Here is a 20921-nt window from a genome sequence, read left to right as displayed (position 1 = left end):
AAATCGCCATCATCTCCTGCCGGAATGAATCCCATTCCGCAGGAGTGGAGTGCTTGTTGGGACCGCTGATGGGTGGAGTCCTCGGATGAGGACAGGGAAGGCGACCTGTGACGGCGCTTCCGCTTACGTGAGTGCCACGAAGAGGCAGAGGAATGGTGAGACCGACTCCTGGACCGAGACCCCCCGGACTCACGACGACGATGCGGAGAGTCGGCCCTCGAATCGTCCGTCGAAAGTACAGTGGATCGCGACTTCCGGGGCTTGGCCACCTTACCCACCGACAGCTTCTTACGCTCCCGCAAGGCCTTCGATATAAGCGACTGGCAGTCGACACAGTCATCCGTATCGTGGTCCTCCCCGAGGCACCAGAGGCAAGCGTCGTGCGTGTCCATCAACTACATCTTGGACCCGCAAACCAGACACTTCTTAAAACCCGACCACGGGGTGGAAGAAGCTGAAGACATCATTGAATATACAAACAAATAGGTTTAAAGAACAGGATTCAGTAGAACCGAGGTGCGCCCAGATCTCCGAAGCAAACACGTTCGCGGAGAAAACGGAACTGAGGTTACGGGTGTCGTGCGTCCTACTTATAACATCCGGTGACGTCGGCTCGACGGAGGACCTCGAGGACAGCGTATCGATGTCATCGACGCAGGACGCAGAAAATTTTCCAAAGCAGCACAGCTGTGGTGATTACTGTCATAGATATGGAATATGTCGGAGGACCCAATCCCCTCGAAATGTATGGTTGCTTTATGTTGGGAATGTGTGGTAATCACTGACATGTATGAATGTATTGTGCAAGTTTTATTTTAGAAGTACAATTAAATTGTTCTTGGCTCTTTTTGTACAACAGGGATTGCCCTGATCATTTGTTTTTACATATGCCATCTGAAAGGACATGTGATCTTACCATGGAACCATGGATCAGGGCTATCTTACTAGGTCCCTTGTATTCGCGGCATTCTTCGTCTCAGGCAGTATTGTGCAGCTTTCATTCAGTCTCTGGTTTAGAACCTCGCTAGTATATGTGGTTCATCTGTACTATTTGGGCGGTCAATTCCAAGATGCATGTTATTGTGGTCGAGGGAATGGGGCCCTTGTGAGTCTGTTGCCTTAATCCTTGCCATTTACAGCGCACCTTGAAAATATGGGAAATGCACTCAGAATGCCTCTTTTTTTTGTGTGTAAACAAATCTAACCGGCTGTAGGGCCGGCAATCCCCCACCAACTGTTGTTCTCTTGTTACTCACCACACATCCTCTTACAACAGTCCAACGCTGGATCAGCCTCCCCCGCGCTAAGCAAGATGCTGCGTAACGAAGACAGTGAAACATTTTCATGTTGAATTAAATATGTAGTAAAATGACCTGCTACCTTCAATTGCCACTAAATGGATTGTGCACAGGCTGGCATGAGTATTTGATTCTCCCTATCTAATCTGTAGGCAAAGCAATGCCTTTTTTTTTTTAAACCGGTGCAGAAATAGCTCTGCGAGGTGGGAGCAAAATCTAGCTGTCCATTGTTGGTAAGATAAATATTTTCATGGAGAACCTCTTCGGTAGCATCTGCTGCATTAGTGTCCTGCGTGGGAGTGTACGCAAACCTCCTGTGCCTTTGCGCAACCCCAATGAATGTCCTGAGGCAGAGAATCCATTTTTGTTCATCTCATGCACACACACATCTATTTTGGTAGCTCTCATTCTTGGAACATTCCCAGTGCCTCTAGTGAATCTTATACACAGCTCAAAGTAACTTTTCAGCAATGCCATCCTCTGCACCCATTTCCATCAGTCCAAATCTTATGCTTCACAGCTCCATTGCAGAGCAAATCACTAAATTCCCCAAGGCAGTGACCATTAAGTCTCTATCACCTCTTCAAGTACCCCAATGTCTACTCTGGATGTTGCTAGTAACCACTAGTAAAGTTGTTTTGAAAATCTCCTAACAGGAGCATAGCCTTTTACACAGTAACCAAAAATACCAGCCCCACAGGTACCAAAATCCTGGGCGAAGTATGGGGCCATCGATAGGTTCTTCATCAACAAGATCGATGCGATCAGGCTCCACATTGAAGGCTACAACTCCTCGGACCACCCCACAGCTGGCCACCCTCCACTAAACCCTTGCAAGGGCCATTCAACCCATGAACAGGTTTCTCACCTCTCTCACCTAAGGAACTCACACACACATTTGCATCCTTAAAACCGACCTCAAACTGACAGCACTCGCCTTTAAATCTAACTGGTCCTGCCCTTACTGCTCTTCTGAGCATAGTCAATGCCTCCCACAGCGCACAATCTCAGAAGTCCTAAAAAACAGAGCTCAGGTGCTCACTCCTGAAATACCCCAACATTGCCCTAGAACACCTAGCAAACTGCCAGCTGATTGCATGCCTCCCGTTTATTGGCAAAGATCATGTGAGATCGATATCCTACATGATGAGTGGTGCCACCCATACTAAGAGTGCAACAAGGTTGTCCTTGTGGCATCCACCAATACCTGTGGTTTGTCCGTGGGCCATCACCATAAGTTCACGCTGTTGCCCTTTGGCCCAACATCAACTCTAATCGTCTTCAGAAACGAGGACAGTCATGGCCTCCCACTCGCATCTGGTAGGTCTGGTTGTGTATCCCCAACGATTGGAAGGTGAAGCAGTCTAGTGGGGAGGGCGTGCTTTCAGTGCTTCAAAAGGCTGTGGGGGTTTAAAACCAGTTTGGTTCTCTCTGAAGACAATGGGGTTGTTACACAAGCTCGGCTCTCTCTGGACCTCAAAGTAGAACTTGAACTCTTCCATACAGCTGCAATTTAGAAGGATGGTGCGGGACATTAATGAAGGCTCTCCTGCCACCTAATAGGTTTTTGACAATAATTGCAACTCTTGCTAGCTTCAGTCAAGGTGCTGTGCTAGCTGCCTGGGGGCTTCGGGATCAGACAGACTCCCGATTCTGCTAATCCCTTAGGTGAGGGGTCACCCGAGGACACACCTGTGGGATCTCATGTTCAAGTGGAAACAGAGGAGTGGTTCTTGAAAGACAGACTGCTGGCGAGTGCCTCAATGGGGCAGGATTTTGGGCTAGTGGAGCAGGGAGCAGAATGTAAGTGGGTAAACCATTTTCCCTCCCACAGTTTCAGGAGCCGGCCATAGAAAATGAATCTATGAGAGGCTCGGCACCCGTTTCAAGAGAGGTGGTTGGAGGGAGAAGAGAAGCTCCACATAACCCTGTGGATTTTAGAGCCATCCACTTTGCGCTACAGGCTTTTCAGCTACATCTGCAGTGCAAGAGGGGGATGATTCTGACAAACAGCAGGACAACCATGCACCATGTAAACAAGTGTGTGAGAAGGGCTCTCTGTGATTGTGCAAAGACTCTAGAGCTCTGTGGATGTAGCAGACTGCCAGGAACTTATCAGTCTAAGTGTTCCACATGGCAGGAGAAAGCAATGTGATGGTAAACATCCTCAGCGGTCGATGGTCAGTGTCATAAAAGTGGTCTGTGTGCTTATCAGTGGTGGACCATGTCTGAGATGTTGGGTGTTCCACAGGGGGATTGGTTTGGGACTCACCAGAACTGAAAGGGTCTTCAGTACTGCTGCACGGAGGTTCCCAGGAAGAGATCCTTGGGCAATGCACTCCTAACCCTGTGGCCATTCATGGCTTTATATGTCTTCCCTCTGAGCCCCCTGGTGCAGACCACCCCGAGGATGTTTAGTTTCTACATGGAGTGGGGCTGGGAGAGGGGGGGGGTCATGGTGTTTGGTGGCCCTGAAGTATCCAGAGGGTCTGGCATGTGGAAATGTTCAACATCAGTTTCTCAGTGTGCTGGAACATCCCAGTATTCCCAGGCATGCTTTGGGCAGGGTGTTTCATCTGAACTCAAGGGGCTTCACATCTGGCTTCTAAACACCTGATGTTTCAATGACATGATGTTTGTCCATCCAGGTAATCTCCAGGGTTGGTGACTTGGTCAACTCCTACGTTTTCAAGGCATAACTACATACATTCAAATGCTGAGGTCTGCCTTGGAAGATCTGTGATGCAGCACATCCTTGGTAGAGATCTCGTCCTTTTATTCCCGAGACATCGGAGGCCCCCGCTTCTAGATTTGTCAGGCACTAGTGGGAAAACATGCAATCTTCATATGCGATAGTATGCATAATAAGAACAAGGTATGCATCCAACTGATAATGTTATTTCTGGAAGATAAGAGGTATCCTCGGCTGATTCCTCATTTTCCTGCCCTCCTCAGTTGCCTCATAATGCTCACAGCCCTCCTTGGCAGAAATATCAGGAACTGCTGGGCTCAGGAGCCGCCACTTATACCCTTGGCACTTACTTCTTGTGGAGGCGATAGGACGCCCAGTCTTTTTCTCTGGTTAACATGGCCTTGTAGCTCTAGAAGTACTAGAACATCTCTCACTGCAGCAAAGTGGACCTCAGTGTGTTCTTCGACTGACACCAAGACATGTAGAGCTGCCATATACATTATCAATCGTTAGACTCATTGCCTACTGGGAAGCTGGTTTTAAAGTAAATCTCTAGCTAGAGTTAAGAAATCCAGCAACACCAAATGAAAGCGTGGCTAGTGCCCTATGCCTCAAATGAGAGTCTGTTCTCCCTATGGCCCTCCAGCTGTATGTGAGCATCTATTGCTTTCTGTTAACTTGCATTGCATACTCGGAGTTAATCTAGAGGAGCGGGTGTTCTAGAATAATCTTCAACTGCCACTTGGGACTCCAGCTCAAACACATTGCCTGCATAAGGTTGACATCTGTGGACCCCACTGGGTAATTTAGCTGTTCGTCCTCATTTTGCCTTATGTGTTTACTTGGATTTCCATCCCCCTTCATCAAACAGCATGATGTCTGCAGAGCACCTAACAATTCCCATACAGGTTTAGCCAGTGACCTTCCCCGAGAAACCCGGCCCTTCGATCTCTTAATCTCTGTCTTCTTGTAGCTGTCCTTATTCCCTCAGCACTACCAGCTTTGGAACAAGTGTGACAATGAAATAAACTGTAAAGGCCCCACGAGGCATAGGGCAATCTGGGTTCCAGTGTGACGAATATGAGGATTTGGTCTCTTCTTCTCTAGGAGGGGTGCGGGGGGGATACCTTTCTCATGGGGCCAGGGTGGTGCATACACAGTACAATAATCCTCCTGGGGTGGTGCACAGCGAGAGGATCACCTGGGAGGGACACGAACCAAAAACAAAAAGGTACGTGGGCTGGTGGGGATTGAGAGGAGGTCTGGAGAAGCCGGGGGAAACGCACAAAGGATCCAATGAAGGTCAGATATATTATGGACAAATGCATTAAACAAAATACAGAGAAGCAACGGGAAAGATGCCCCAATCATTAATAAATGCATGACAAGTGAATACAAGACCAGTGAAAACCTAGCTTGGCAGGAGAGTGAGCCAGGCCATTACAGACAACACTTGCGAGTGTGGGACCCACACCCATATGAACTAAAGGCTCCATTGCGGGGCAGGGATCCGCACCCAAAAGAGAGCAACAATAAAAGGGTATGGGACCCTAAGCAGAAATAACAAGGACTGGAGCCCTATGACTGAAACAACAAAAATATTTGAGATAGCTGGGTCTTAGCAGGAGAGTATACGCAGACCCTTCAAGTATTGCGAGTCAGGGAATCGCATCCAAATAAAAGTTTGTAACCAAAGGGGCCTAGAACCCTGGCACTGAGGAATGTGATGTACTTCTGGAGAATCCTTTGTGTTTTTGTATACAAAGAGAATGGAAAGACATTTGACCTATTTAAGTCTTTTGAATCTTTTGAAATCCCGACTGGCTGAGAGCATTTTTGTTACCTTGATGAACACTTTTCTTTAGAGCAAGATCTCCCTTGCATCATTTTGTTAGTTTGTAGTGTGAAGACTGAGATAGGTTTAGGTTACGTGACAGGGACAGACTTTATACTTTGACATCCCGACTATTTTCACTAGTTCTGTTGAGGCAGGGAAACCCCTCAGATTTGGGGCTAAAGAGGCCCTTTCCCCAACCTCTGATCAATAAAAGTCTATACCCAGAAACATGGCTCCCCCCCCACATGTCCCAGCGTTACTACTGGCACCTCACACCAGTCAATGTACTTGTGAACATATGCACAACAATAACAGATTATCTAACTAGAGGGAAGACCCTCAATATTAGGACCTAGACTAATAATATTATGTACAAAGTTGTGTCCTAATAGATTTGTTAACCTACATATAACAGTTTCTACATTTATCATTTAAAAATACGTAAAGCATAACACACCCTGCTTATTTGGTGTTATATATCCCCTGTGTTCCAATTGGTTTAGGCTCCTGAGGGGTCTCTTATAAGCGAGTCCTAGGGTTTCCTTCCCCAAGCCCAGGCCCCTTTCTGCTTTCAACAGAAAAACAAAATATATACCAATTCTTTAGGCTTCTAAGGATGCCCTTTCCCCAAGCATAGTCCGCTCTAGATCCTAACACAAGTTCAGCTGGTCAGGATGTACCTTTTCCTTATATACAGTTTTCGCACATACAATCCTTTCATGGGGTAGAATCAGAGGCTTTCGAAAAACACCAGGGTTTTCCTTTTCCTAAGCACGACCACTCTGATCCTTTGCCCCTCTCTTCATTTCTTACTCTTGCTTTCCTTTGTTCTTTTTATCTTCATGTGCTTCCTGCACCACTTTCATGTATTCCTTTCACTTTGTTGTGCACACTTGTACTGCCTTCTTCTTTCTCTGTTGTGCCTCTTGCACGTTCCCCTCCTTCTGTCGTGAACACTTCCACTGTCTTTTTCCAATCGAGCCTCTTGAACACTTCTTTCACTCTTCCGTGCACACTTGCACTGCCTTCTTCTTTCTCTGTTGTGCCTCTTGCACGTTCCCCTCCTTCTGTCGTGAACACTTCCACTGTCTTTTTCCAATCGAGCCTCTTGAACACTTCTTTCACTCTTCCGTGCACACTTGCATTTCTTTCTTTCTTTCTTTCTTTCTTTCTTTCTTTCTTTCTTTCTTTCTTTCTTTCTTTCTTTCTTTCTTTCTTTCTTTCTTTCTTTCTTTCTTTCTGGGTCGCTCGCACCCTTTCCTTTTACTGTGGACTTCACGTTTACCAATGCACTGCAAATGTAACTTTTTCTTCCTTCTGTAACACTAGCGTGTCTTCTCCACCTTTCTTACTTTGTTTCTTAAAACTGTCCTCCTTGCTTTCTGCTTGTGCCGCTTTACAAATCTTGCTTTTGTACACGTCCCGCCCCAGCCACCAGCACGCACCAAAGTTTCTCGCTCTCTAATGCGAAACTCACTCGGTGGCGTAGCGCAGGCGAGTGGTCTCTCCGGGATGCTTTGGATTGAGGTCAGGGTCTCACCACCTGCCCCTCAGCCACCCTGGGCCCCAGCACATGGCCCAGGGAATGAACAATTGCAGGGACACCACCAGCAGGGTCCCATATGACTTGTTCTGGCTCCCAGGAGACCTGGCTCCCTAGCGACGCTGCAGCCCCTCTCAAACACTGGGCCAGCATTGTGGCGCACGGCTCTCTCCGGATCCCTCTTTCTGCAGCTCCCAGCTTTGTGGCTTCTCTGGTCCAGTATGCCTCCCCAGCTTACTCCTCCATCTGTGCAAGACACACCTTTTATAGTGACAAAACCAGTCATGTGGAGTCAGGTGTGAGTGGTCACTATTAAATGTCTGACCCTGCCTGACTATTGGGGGGACAACCCAAGTTCATTCTATGGTAGGTTGACCTTATTTTCCCATCGTTATTCCTATGGGTAATCTTTATTGATCTTAGTTTCCTCCTCCTTGTTTCAGTATTTGTTGGAAACGGGGAGGGGAAGATGTGGTGAGGGAGAGTAGGATGCGGTATTTTTGGGACTGGGAGAATACCACGTCTCGCCCTTGGGTATTCTCCTCCCAAATCCTTGTGACTTTCTACTCAGGTGGTCCTCCCTCATGTCACCCCCAGGGTCCGGATCCAAAAACGAGTGCCCTAACCTGGCCTCCTGAATGGAAGATCCTGAAGGAGTAGGTTTCTCACAGATGGATATGGTAACCGGTTTCCTTGCAGGTCTTTTATGTGTGCATCCTCATGGCAGGTGGCTAACGGGAGTAAGAGGTTTGAACACATTTCCTTCTTTCCTTTTGATTCATGGTGCTGGTAATTTTTGCAATAAGTTAAAGTTAAACAGCTATAAAGAAGTTGTATGTGCTGATCTATTGTGAACATGGCACACACACAGGACAAATATAGTTGGATCAAACAATTCCTCTTTGTAGTCCACACAGTTATTTGAAAGACAAGGTGGGTTAATCGTTCCATTGGTTGTATATCATTTTCTCCCTTTATATTTAACCTCTTAGGAATAAAAACAAAACAAAATCAAAGTCTGGCATCCTATTAAAATATCAAGAAAACATCAAGAATATGTGCATGCTTATAGGTTATGATAGCCAAGCTCAACAAGTGATCTTCACAACTAATGTCCTCACACATACCGAAATTCCATTATGGTGGATGTGCAAAAAAACAGATAACAAGAGAGACCTTAATAATCGATCAGAGATACCACAAGAGACTCAACCGAACTGCATACAGTGCTACTATAAGGGGGTACTGTATCACACATTAGGGAGACGCTTATAGACAACATGCAAACAGTAGCGCACAGTAGTTTTAATGAGCTTAGGAGGAGTCAGACATCAGAGGGAGAGTAGAGGGTGGAGAAGAGAGATGGTTGGAGTTGCAGGAGGTTACTAGTTGGTACAGATAGGAGATGGTAGAGGAGGGTGTGCGAGGCCAGGTTATATGTAAGGCGTATTCCCTAACTTCATGAGGGCAGAAATGGCAGCCCTGGAACAGCAGTCTGATTCCGTCCGATTCAAGCTAATGCAATTTCCTTTGTACCAGGCTGATTGACAAATACAAATATTATATTCTTCAATCACTACAGAGCACACCTTGTGTCACTATGACTGACTGTCTCATGGCAGTGATGGCCTTTGACAATTGCATTGTCCTCTTGTGTGGGTATGACAGATTTTGCAAGAAGACATCAGTTATCTAAGGTGACAGCTGGCACTAGACCCAAATATTCAGCTTGCATACTTTTTTGATCGGGTCTCAGGTCAGTCATTGCACACATGGTTGAACGAACAATTTCAACTGTTACATTACCTTGTGTAACCCGCGACAGTCTAACATTGCGGTGAGCTGGTGCAGGCTGGATTCCGAGGAGTTCAGGATCTGTTGGATTCCCAAAAGGTCTTTCTAGAACAAAGAAATGGAGGCAGGAGAGAGTGAAACCGAGAAAGGAATACAATGAGGGGAGCAGAGAGTTGAAGAATGAGAGAAAGTGAGTAGAATTTTAGAAAACATGAGCTGAGAAGCTATAGACAGCTCAAAATAAATGTTTTAGTGCTAGATCCGCTAGACTTGTTGACTGAACATGTGACTTCCCCGATCAACAGGAAGTACATTGGGTGAGGCTAGTTATGGGGCAAGGAAATAGAAGGGAGCCACCTATGGGTGGAGCAGTGAGGGCCCCTAGAAGCGTCAAAAACTCTCCCCAAAATCAACCACCTCAATTTACAGGTGGGAGGTTTCCCAGGCGTAATGGCGGATAATCATGCAGCAAGACAGGGGTGTCTTCAGTAAAAAGAAGGAACGAATTAGAAAACTCTGTTTTCTATCGTAGTATAAGGGGGCACATTTTGATTCCTTTGAATACTAGAAGTATAAACTCTGCCCAGTGAGCCACTTGTACTACATGGATCTATGTCACAGCCAATGAATCAAGAGTAAGCTCATCTGCCTGTGATGGGGTGCGATGCTCATCAACCAAGGGAGCCTACGGGTAAAGCCTTGAATCCCAGTGCTGAAGAACCAAAGCATCTAATTGCTTCTGCTGTAGCTTTCTTCCATTAAGTTTCAGTTTTGGTTGATGGCTAATCATATTACAGTTTAAATATATTATTGGTCTTTTGGACCACCAACATACATAGGCTGTGTAGTAGTAATCCAGTAGAGGCAGTACCGGAGCCTGGAGACCTCAGTCTGAGGAGGTGCTCTTCAGAGACATCTTGGTCACAAGTAGGGGTAGCATTCGTAACCCCTTGAAGTTGCGCTAAAGTAGCCATCTGCAGAAGCAGCATGGCCAACCTTTGAGCGAGAGAGGGAATAGAATGCATTCATGTCCTGAAAGAGGATGCACACCTTGAGCCGGGCGACCTGCAGAAGTAGCGTTCATTCCCAGTAGAAGGTGATACCATTATCGTGCAGCATGTGGGGGACACATGCTGAAGCCATGCATTCAGCCATGGAGGAAAGGGGAATTTATGAACTGCTCCAAGGGAGAATCATGCAGTGTAATAACTTGCAGCTCTCCTGGATATGGAGAGCCCAACAGGAAATCACTCAACTAAACAAGAAATGGAGAGTCTCCTACATATCTACATATGAAGCAGTTAGAGCCCATAGGGTAATGAGAACCAACATACAGAAAAAGGGACACATGACCCATGGTCCATCCTAGTGTGGGCCATACGGGTAACCTGTTCAGCAGAATGCACCTAGAAGTGATTTAATGTACTCCAAAATATAACCATTAGAGGTGATTTAGTTCAATGCTATATAACCCCCTAATTGATCTATTCTCAGCAGTTTGCCATGCTTGAGCGATTGGAGAAGTGCTTTTACTTGAGAACACAGATAGTTTTACTTTTTGCCCTGCATGAGACTGTGCTCCTTAGTTCAGCCCGATGCATGTCTCTGATTAACTACAGGCTTCAGTAGGGCGCACAATTGGTTGCAGCAGTATTTCTGCCGTGTGTGTTTGTCTTGGTAACCCGCATTTGTGCACGATTTGGTGTTGTGCGTTCTGTGCATATGTGTGTTCATCATATACAGCATTTGTGTTGCTTGCTGCCATGCCATGTATCCTAGTGCTCTTTAGCTGTGCTGTATGTCGCTTGTTGCTCTACACCTATGTGTGTCTTTGGTTGCCTTCATCCAGAGGATCAAACAAGTGGCTTCCTGGGCATTGTCCCACATGGCTGTTGTGGAGACTCCGAGGCCAGGCAGCTGATACACATATGACAGTTCTAACTGAAGCACTGCTTACCAAGAAGACAATAGCAGGATATCCAAATGATGTGGCTATATGCCACCCCAGTAGCCCACATGCCATGATGAGTCATGGCTTATATTTATAGTTTAACGTGCCACCAGGTGACTAGGATACACAATTATGTTTTGAATCAGAGGTGCAGACCATTATAAAGCCAACTCTGCCTGCTGGGACATTGTGTTCGAGCGGATGTCAGGAATGTGATATTTACATCTGAATCTGCCCTCCTGCCACTGCAGGGTTGGTGCTGGGGTGTCAGGAGAATATCTTAGCAAAATGAAAGGACTGCACTATAACTGGTTCTGCACTGTGAGGGTCTTGGTGGTCCTTACCTGTGTCCCTGTCCATGGTTTGTTTTTCCATAGTTATGTAAATGCCTGCCACTTTTATAGGTATAGTCTGTGTGTGCTTTGGGGCTGGATACCTGTGCGCTTCTTGGCAACTCTTACCTGTGCAGTTGGGAAGATGGGAACCGCAAACTGTAGCAAGCCCTGAATCTGTATCTGCATGGTGGTGAGGGACCGCTGGAACACTGTGAGCGACTGTAGGAGAGACAACAGATTGGTTCATCAGGAAAAGTGGCAAGTGCTTGCAGAAGTCACTAAGAGAACCATGCTAAAAACATGCTGGTACTGCAAGAGGCCGAATGGTTTATGGGGACTGGTGGAGACTGTTAGGCAGAGTTTGCATGCAGTACCCTCTGGGAACACTACAAACAACTCTGACTACGAGTATAGGAAACCCAACCTTTGGTATAAGCTTGTACTACACAGTTTTGGTAGCGTTTTGAGCAGCCAGGCTTATCTCAAGAGGGGGTCAATGTGAGCTGTAGTGGAGTTCCACAGAGATTTACAGTTACAAGTATTCAAACAAACTCTTACACTCAAGGTTTCTTGAATAAACAATTATTAATTTAATTATTAATTTATCTATCAGTCAGTTAGTTTAAGCCTTTTTCAGAAGGGAGCAATATAATGGTAACACTCAAATAAATTTCATGAAATACACATTCTTAATATCTCTAAATCAGTAGACACCCTTTTGGGATGGCCTACAGACACTACCTACACCCTCGGGTGACTTCAATTGCTAGGGTGATGGGGACATTAATATATCACTGTTGCATTTAGGATCATATAGTAATCAGTCAAAGGAAACGATTTAGAACAAACAAGAGACCACAAATAGTCTTAAGCAGGCAAATACTTTTGGATCCCCACAAGAAGAGTCATTCAGTACAATAGGCTAGGCTAACGTCAATGGGCAAAAAGTCTTATATAGGATGAAACACTTCTGGTAGGTGCATGGAAAAGTCTTTGCACAATGTTTTAGCAGTCTTTGAAGAAAAGAAGAATGAAATGTAGGGCCACAAGCGAATTAGACTTGTGAGTAGTAGAAGATGCAAGCAACTCTACAGCAAGAGGTAAGTTCTCTTAGACTTTGTACAGTGCATTTACAAATGAAGAAAAGATGCAGCAGATGACTCTTGTTCCTGTGCAGCTCTGCAGAGCTCACTGTTCCTGGACCTCAGTCGTGGGGACAAGAGGGAGGACGTTGGGGGTATCCTGCACTGCACTGGGACTGTCAAAACTCGCAACCGGCAAACTTCACTTTCAGTGGCAATCCAGTGTTTCAGCTCCTCGCGTCTACCGCAAATACCAACACCGTAGTTCCTGGCTGTCGAGATGGACTTTCCTTGCTTCTGGGGTCTGCACCCTGTTGAGGGGGCTCAGGTTCAGTCAGTCCTGCTTCCTGGAAGTCCGGAGGATCTTCCTGGAGCTATAGACCAGCTTAAAAGCAACACACACAATCTGGTGTTCCTCTCCCAGGCTATACGGTTTCCAGCAGCAACTCTGTGGAAATTCAACCAGCTCCAAGATGGATGTCCAGGTGGCTTACTTTGGAGTTGATTGGTCCCATAAACTCAAGGGGCGAAGTCATTCTTGCAGGGACTTCTCTGTCGAGGCGAACTTGGTGTTTCAGCACTGCAGCAGGGCTTCACCGGGCAAACCAACAGTCCAGGAGTTGCAGCAGGCGTCCTCTTCAAGTTCTTCTTTGGTTCCTTCGTCCAGTGGTCGACTCTGCCTTCCAAGCCAAAAACCTCTTTTATTCAGTTCTCTCCCATTCATTCCAGCCCAGCTGTCAGTCACCCAGCAGGGTGGCTCTCCTTGCCGGACAGTCAGCCGGCCAATCACCACAGAGTGCATTTGGGTCTCCTACGAGACTAAGCACAGGGAGTTTCGGGCACCTCCCTCACTTCCTGCCTAACCCAGACACGCTGGAGCCAGAGGCAGGCTTCACTTGTGAATCCTGCCAAAGGCAAAAGCGAACAATGGGACCAAACCTGGTTTGGTGCGCAGAGTAAATCTCAAGGAGGACTGTTCCATAAAGAAATGGCAAAAAAAGAAGACCGGGGCCATTTTGACAAAATAGACACTACATATTATGCCAGTAAGATTAAAGAACTACTGGACGACGAAGGTACTTACATTAAGTTCGATCGGGACCCCACTACACAAATTGCAGACATCAAAGTGACGTTAGACAAAGCACTCAAATCAGGATGGATTTCTGAGAAGACAAAGAAATACCTAACCAAAGAATACCCAATTACACCAGTTTTTTTTACAGACTGCCTAAAATTCACAAAAGTCTACAGACACCACTTTTAAGGCCAATCGTAGCCGGAACCGATAGCCTTTTTAATCCGCTAGCAGTCTATATCGATAAAGCCCTACAACCTCTAGTACAAGCCACCTCCACATACCTAAAAGACACTACAGACTTTTTGAACAATCTTACCAATTTACCAGAAATCTGTGTGGACGATATATTGGTATTGTTTGATGTACAGAGTCTGTACATGTCAATTCGCCATCAAGATGGATTAGAAGCACTAGAGTGGACACTCATTAACAATAACACTGTAAAGCTAACAAGGTGCTCATACTGGAACTAAGCAAAATCGTACTGGTCAGCAACTACTTTAGATGCAAAAATCAGTTTTACTTTCAAGCAGCCGGAAACTCCATGGGCTCATCAGTGGCCCAAGCATAGGCCAATTTATTTATGTACTTTTTGGAAAGCACACAAATACTGACAGAACCAAGATGGAAGAAAAACTTGATTACCTGGAAAAGGTTCATTGATGACCTCTTCATAATTTGAAGCGGGACAAGAACAGATGTGGACCTATTACTAGAATATTTGAACACAGTACATGAGAGAATAAAATTCACTATGGAATTGGGTTAACCAAAATTACATTTCCTGGATGTTGAACTTGAGATTGGACCACAAGGAATCATAACAAATATATACCATAAAGAGACGGACATCAACAACTCTCTACATTATCTGAGCCATTACCCAGAACATGTACGCAACAATTTACCCTACATCCAGTTCCTACTCTTGAAGCGCATCATATCATCACCAGAAACATTGGAGGAAAAAAGCCTAACCATGACCGAAAAATACAAAAGAGGAGGATATCCAAGAAACATCATTGAGAAAGCCAGAAAGAAGAATGAGAGATTGACCAGAAATGAGCCGTTAACCCCGAACAAGTCAGAAGAGACACCCTTCATATATGCCCTAAGGTACTCAGGACAAAGCCATCACATCACCAGGATGATCAGGAAAAATTGGAGGACAATCGGGATGGATCCACAATTGAATAGATTGTTTCCAAAACCCCCAATTATAGCGTACAAGAGGGGCCGTAACTTTATGGACCAACTGATCATGGCGAAAGACCTCCTAAGGACAAACAACATTAAGACAAAGAAAAACGTGCCTAAATTGTGGGCATTGCAATAATATAATGAAGGGCACCTATGTACGACACCCACAAAATGGAACTAAAATCAATTTAAAGGATTATGCTACTTGCGACTCCAAATCATTTATCTATGGACTCAGCTGCTCTTGCAGGATTTTCTATGTGGGGCAGACGAACAGGAAAGCCAAAGAACGCTGGCATGAACACAAGAGCAACATTAGGACTAAGAACACTAAATCACCTGTGGCTCAGCACTTTAATGAGAGTAAACACAATATATCACAACTGAAAGTAATCATCTTAGAAGTGGTCAAAAGAGCCTCGGGAGGTGGGAATCACACAAAACGGTTGAACCAGAGAGAAATGTACTGGGATGAGAGACTGAACAGTCTATCACCTAATGGCATGAATGAAGATTACAACTTGGGAGTTTTTCTTTGAATACATGAAGAAAATTAAAATTACCATAATTAACAGTGGCGGAAAGACTATAGGTTCCTACATTGACAAACTACATACCACAATGCAAGCAATGTACCATTTTCCTCCACCTGTCATGGAGAACAGTAGAGTGGGAGCAGGATTCACAGTACACACTACACCAACAGGTGCAGGAATAGACTTAAACCTAAATCCAATGCCAAATCCTAAGAACGGCATAGGACATGGGAATGGTAGGAATACAATGAGGCCAGCCTGTAATTTGAAGATTAAATTAGAATCCGCGATTATGTATGATCTGCACACTGCTTACACTCACATTGACATCAGAGTGTGAGCATGTTTCTTATCTCATAACTACCCGTTACCCTGATAAGTACGTATCACCTACATATCAGAGCACAAGATCCCTGGATGCGGACTCGATCACCAGTATCGAGTCTTCTAGATAGATCCCCACTTCTAGACATAATAAAGTGACTTTTTTCACTTCAGAAGAATTTTAACCTATTTTGTGAAGCGCAGTCTTGTTGACACGAGTGTTACGATTTAATAAATGACCTCATCATGCAATCGAGTGATGATGTCACAACATAATGTTAATAAACAAACAGCGGCCATTTTACGGCATCTTCTTTCGCAGCGGCGCAGAGAAACTAAGCCTAGGACCTTTTAGGGAGTACGAGAATAACAGAAAACAAGCAGGTATGATTTGGCATTTCTCAGGTTTCTGGGCAACCGGATTACTATCTAAAGTGCTACCCAATGAGAGGGAGCACCAAGTATAGACATATACAGAGTATTTTCCATAGTAACTAAAAATGCACTAGTGAAAGACATTTTGCAGAATACTTTGTTGAAGAATCTAAACACACTCCATCTGGAGTAGACACAAGATGCCCCTTTCAGGTAAGAACCTTAAACTTAAACTTCCATTAGTAATAGTGAAGTATTGTGTAATTACATAATTACAAAAATACATAGTAGCATAACATACAGCTTCCTTATTAAATCTACAGGAGGCCCAGGAGAGATACCAGATGGACTCATATTGTCAGTAAGCCTCTTGAATTGACAACAGTTGTTACATACAACCACCCAGGACTCACCATCTGGGCAATTGAGAGAGAAGTTCAAGAAGAAAGTATATTTGAGACTGGGAACAGTGGATTTCCCCAGAACACCGACCAGGTAATCTAGGATATAAATACATACCAATCCATTGATTTTAATACCCGTGATCCGGTTATTAGCTGGAATTTCTTTGGAAGTTAGATGAGCAACTTTACATCAATGTTTTTGATTTTTTTATGAAGCATTTTTTAAGCCCATTTGAGAAAGCGTTCCCCCGGGCAGGAAGGAACACAGGTAATTATGAGATTCAGAATCATGACAGAGATAACGATTCTATATAGGATGAATGTGAACCACGATAAAAATAACAAACTATAATTACTTACTATAGATTGGAAAACTGAAATTGAGAAGAGAGTAGACAACTCCTGAAGAAGGGGATACGTATACCCTGAAACGTGTAGAGATACAAGTCAAGGATTGGACACTTTATAAGAAATTATTTTTATCTAATGTAACATCACATCGTATTCAAGACTTGAAATTGTCTACTCAATTGTGAAAACACATATGTTGGGAGAGATTAAATGTTGTGTTGGAAATTTATTGCAAAATGAATGATCATGTTTCAGAAAGTAGTAACAGATTGAACTTATTGATGAATATTTGATATGGCATAAATACGTGATCACCTTTTTACTAAAAAAAACTTGTTTACAAGACAACTTTTGTATGAATGTTAGTTTTCAACTTCAAATTTACTAACTCAAGCAATTACAATTTGATTGTCTATACAATAGAAATTGGGTGTGCAGGGGGACGGGTGACATCCACAAGGTTGTGGACATCTGTTGTTTTAGGTATAGTAGTACAACCCAGTGTCAGGGTTAGTTTTCCCCCCGGCACCCCATTACTTTTTCATGAATTATTTAATTTTTTAACTAAAATAGGAGTGCAGTAAGTCAACTAGTATATAGACCCTTGGGTGCTTTACTGCAGCTGCAAACGCATCCTGCGGTAAATGCACACCACAGTAGTTAAAACGAAACCACTGCCACCAGACATTCAGTGATGAAAGGGTAAAAAAATGTTACATGAGAAGCTAGACAAAGGGGATACTAGGTTCCCCCTCCAGCACCCTATTGTAAGATAGTGTGTGCTGGGTCTAGAAAGCTACAAATGTAAGTAAAGTCAATGTCACTTTACTGCTCTTGGAAACAGTAGTTTATCCCAGAGAAGGTATTCAAACCTTTGGGAAATCTAAAAGACTTCCCTGTGTCACTGCACTGAAGGAGCTGTGTGACACAATGTAAAAGATGATGCCTATGGAGTTTGTCAGACTCCATGACCAAAATAAATTGTTCAAGAACCACATAAAAATACATGAGTGTGGGGAAAAATGGGTCTTGCTCTCTCCAGGTTAAAGAAAATCAAGTCCTCAAAATCCAGCAAAGTTGATGGGGGTCTCTAATGTAGAGGGAATTAGCACATTTCTGAGAATTCTCCCTAACAGAGATGTCCTGGCAGGCTGGTGCTTCTGGATGGATTGTAGGAAAGGGACACCCTCATGCCTAGATCCAGTGGTCGAAGTGACCCGGAGCGGTGCTCCTCTACTTTTTTAAATTACGTTTTACAGCTCCTATACTTTTATTTTAAAAAGAAACCGTTCTGGAATGGTTTTGTTTTAAAATGAAAGTATAGGAAGAAGTTGAAACGTGCACCTTCAGTGCTCTGCACTGGACGTGCCCGTAAACAGGTGCAAGTGTTTGGGGGTTTGTATTGTGTGTGGGAGGGGGATGGAATTTGTGGGGAGCAGGGCAGGCCAGCAGGGAACATAGTTCCACTACTTCCTTTGGTACACTTCTACCACTGCCTAGATCGTGGCTGGTTCTGCCTCGGCACGGGGAGAGGTGGAACAATACTAAACCATATGAGCCAGCCCAACCCCTTAAGTAGGAGCTGGGTGGCGGGAGGGAGTTGGGTTCTCCCACAAGATGATTTGGGAACAACAGGTACAACTAGTGAATATTAAAGCAGATTTGCCCCTATCAAAGTATTGCAAAGTAGTTAAAAATAACTAAACTGGCGTACAATATTTCATCAGAGTGAAGAATAACATACTAAAATCTTTATAACATATTCTGTACTTCAAAAGGATGTGGTAATGTCGAGAGATGGAAGGAAAGGGCGGGGTGCATAGGAGAGAAGGTAGGAGTTTGATAAAACAAGGGTGCCCAAACAAAAGAGGCCAGTGATACAGGATACCACTGGTAAATCTTCTCTGTAGGCAGACCACTTTCCCAAAGCGTTAAATAAGCATTCACTAAAGATGTAAAGATAGCTCAAGGAGTGGAACAACTGGGTGTGGGGAGATATATATATATATATAGCATGCTGGACAGTGGCTGCAATCTTAAAAAGGGTACTCAGACGTTCATTTAGATGTTAATGTGATTATTATAAACCAAGTGACTCAGGTAATTCAGTTTGTGGGGAGTCCTATGTAGGATCCCAATCTCAGAGTTCTTGCTAGAAAAAACAAAACTTTCCATTGTGTATCTTTTGTTATGCCTGCTTAAACTGTTCAGTGGTATGGTTTACTGTGTATTAATGGACACTGTAAAAATACAAAAATAATTTCAGCCCTTCTTTGTGTGATTTCTCCACAGAATAAAAGGCACTCAATGTGCAAGCAGATGCTGCAAGCATTAAAAATTAAACACGCAGTTTTGGTCAATGAACCCAAGCATATTCTCAGCACATACAGAAGAATGTATATGGGCCACCAAAGAAACATATGTTATGTGATTATATGGGATACATTACTCACCGTAATTGTATTTCTGATGCTTGTATCTGATTAGATTCACATGCTATGCTAGGCCGACATTTAGTGGAAGCCTCAGAGTACTACAGTTGTTTTCAAAACTGGAAAAGGGACATCGACAGGGCGTGCCAGTAATACTATACAAGTTGACATCCTTCATGCGTCGAAGTCCCTCGGATTCTTTTGTTTCTGACATGAAGTAGCATGAAGTGTAGTGTGAGTACAGGTGTGTTAAAGCAGATATGATCAGATAAAGTCTTATAAACATCTATGCACCTTCTGTCCAAAGGGAGGAAGGGTGGGCGCATGTGAATCTAAGCAGATACAAGCATCAGAAATACGATTACGGTTAGTAATGTATCCCTTCTGAGGCTTGTGCTTAGATCACATGGTATGCATAGATTAGCAAGCCATGTTATGAGAAGCCGGTGGGTTGTGAGAAAGTCCAGCGGCAAATAGATGTTTTAGAACTGCTTGTCCCACCTGTGTATCTGCTTTAGAATGAGTGTCAATGCAGTAGTGCTGAGTGAAAGTGTGTACTGAGCTCCATGTAGCTCCTTTGCAAATGGTGTCCAGCGGGGCATTTTCAATAAAAGCCAAAGTAGCTCCTATCCCCCTTGTGGATTGGGCTCTAGGAGTGAAAGGCAGTGTTTTACTTGATAATGAGTAACACAGCTGTATGCATCTGACTATCCATCAGGAGATGGCATTCTTGGAAATGTGGTCTCCTTCTCTGTCTGGTTCTACAGAGACAAACAGTTAGTCTGTTTTCCTAAACAGTCTTGTCTTTTTTACATAGTAAAGGACTGCCCTCCTTACATCTAGTGTATGGAGTTTCTTCTCAGCTGACCTTGTTGGATTCTGGAAGCTCAATGTATTGGTTTCCTCCAAAACCTTGCTACTGGAATAAAATGGAAGCCAAGTTCTGGAAAAGAGTAATGAATCTTCCCAACTCGGTTCCAATAGATGATCTTCGCTTTGAGCTGGGAAACCTATCCTTACATATACAAGTATCATGGAAGAGATCTTGTCTTTTTCGAAAATGCGTATTGGGCCTATCTAATAACAACTTGCTCACAGTATTGGCAAATTATCTAATGCGATCTGATAACTCATTTACTGTAAAATGGAGAGCTGCTGTATTTACGGATATGATTGAAGCAAGTATCTCGTTAGATCTCTTGCTCAATAATCCCACAAAAGCCAAATTTAAATTATATCAAACTGGCATCGTACGCAACAAAACTGTATAAAATTAAAAGACTTTGATAGAGCACTTTTTGGACATAAGAAAATTAGGCAGGCTGCTGATTATTTACTGAAATGTCCTTCAAACTATTTAAGAAATCAGATACTAAGGTTTCGCCTAAATCTATGGCCCACAAATCAAATATTATTGAGAAGAGGGCTTATTCAGGAGGAAAATTCACATTGCCGATTCTGCAAAATAATAGGTACTAAAGAAACATTGCGACATCTGTTAATTGAGTGTGTTGCTCTGGAAAAACAGAGGGAAGTTGTTATTAACAAACCAACATGCTTCCATTACACAATTCGGACATGAGTTATTTGCCACTCCGAAAATCTCTGTAAGAATAGCAACCATATAGTTTTTAAATATAGTACTTTGCAATACGTGCAATGAGAATTAGACTGATGGAACGCCCT

The 20921-nt window shown here is 44.0% G+C and overlaps 1 protein-coding gene across 1 annotated transcript in view; it reads right to left on the bottom strand.

Annotated features, from left to right (window-relative positions):
* Positions 1–20921, bottom strand: part of TTYH2 (tweety family member 2) — a 554125-nt gene that overhangs the window by 46786 nt on the left and 486418 nt on the right. The window contains exons 9-10 of the mRNA XM_069655121.1: positions 11577–11669; positions 9177–9269 (exon numbers count right to left, since the gene is read on the bottom strand). Coding sequence (XP_069511222.1) covers positions 9177–9269; positions 11577–11669 — 186 coding nt within the window. The remainder of the gene's footprint in view (positions 1–9176; positions 9270–11576; positions 11670–20921) is intronic.

This window comes from Ambystoma mexicanum, chromosome 3q (assembly GCF_040938575.1).
Source record: "Ambystoma mexicanum isolate Mex_15411 chromosome 3q, UKY_AmexF1_1, whole genome shotgun sequence".
Classification (NCBI taxonomy): Eukaryota; Metazoa; Chordata; class Amphibia; order Caudata; family Ambystomatidae; genus Ambystoma; species Ambystoma mexicanum.
Note: the sequence above shows the minus strand (reverse complement) of the source record. Positions and strands in the feature narration are given on the sequence as shown.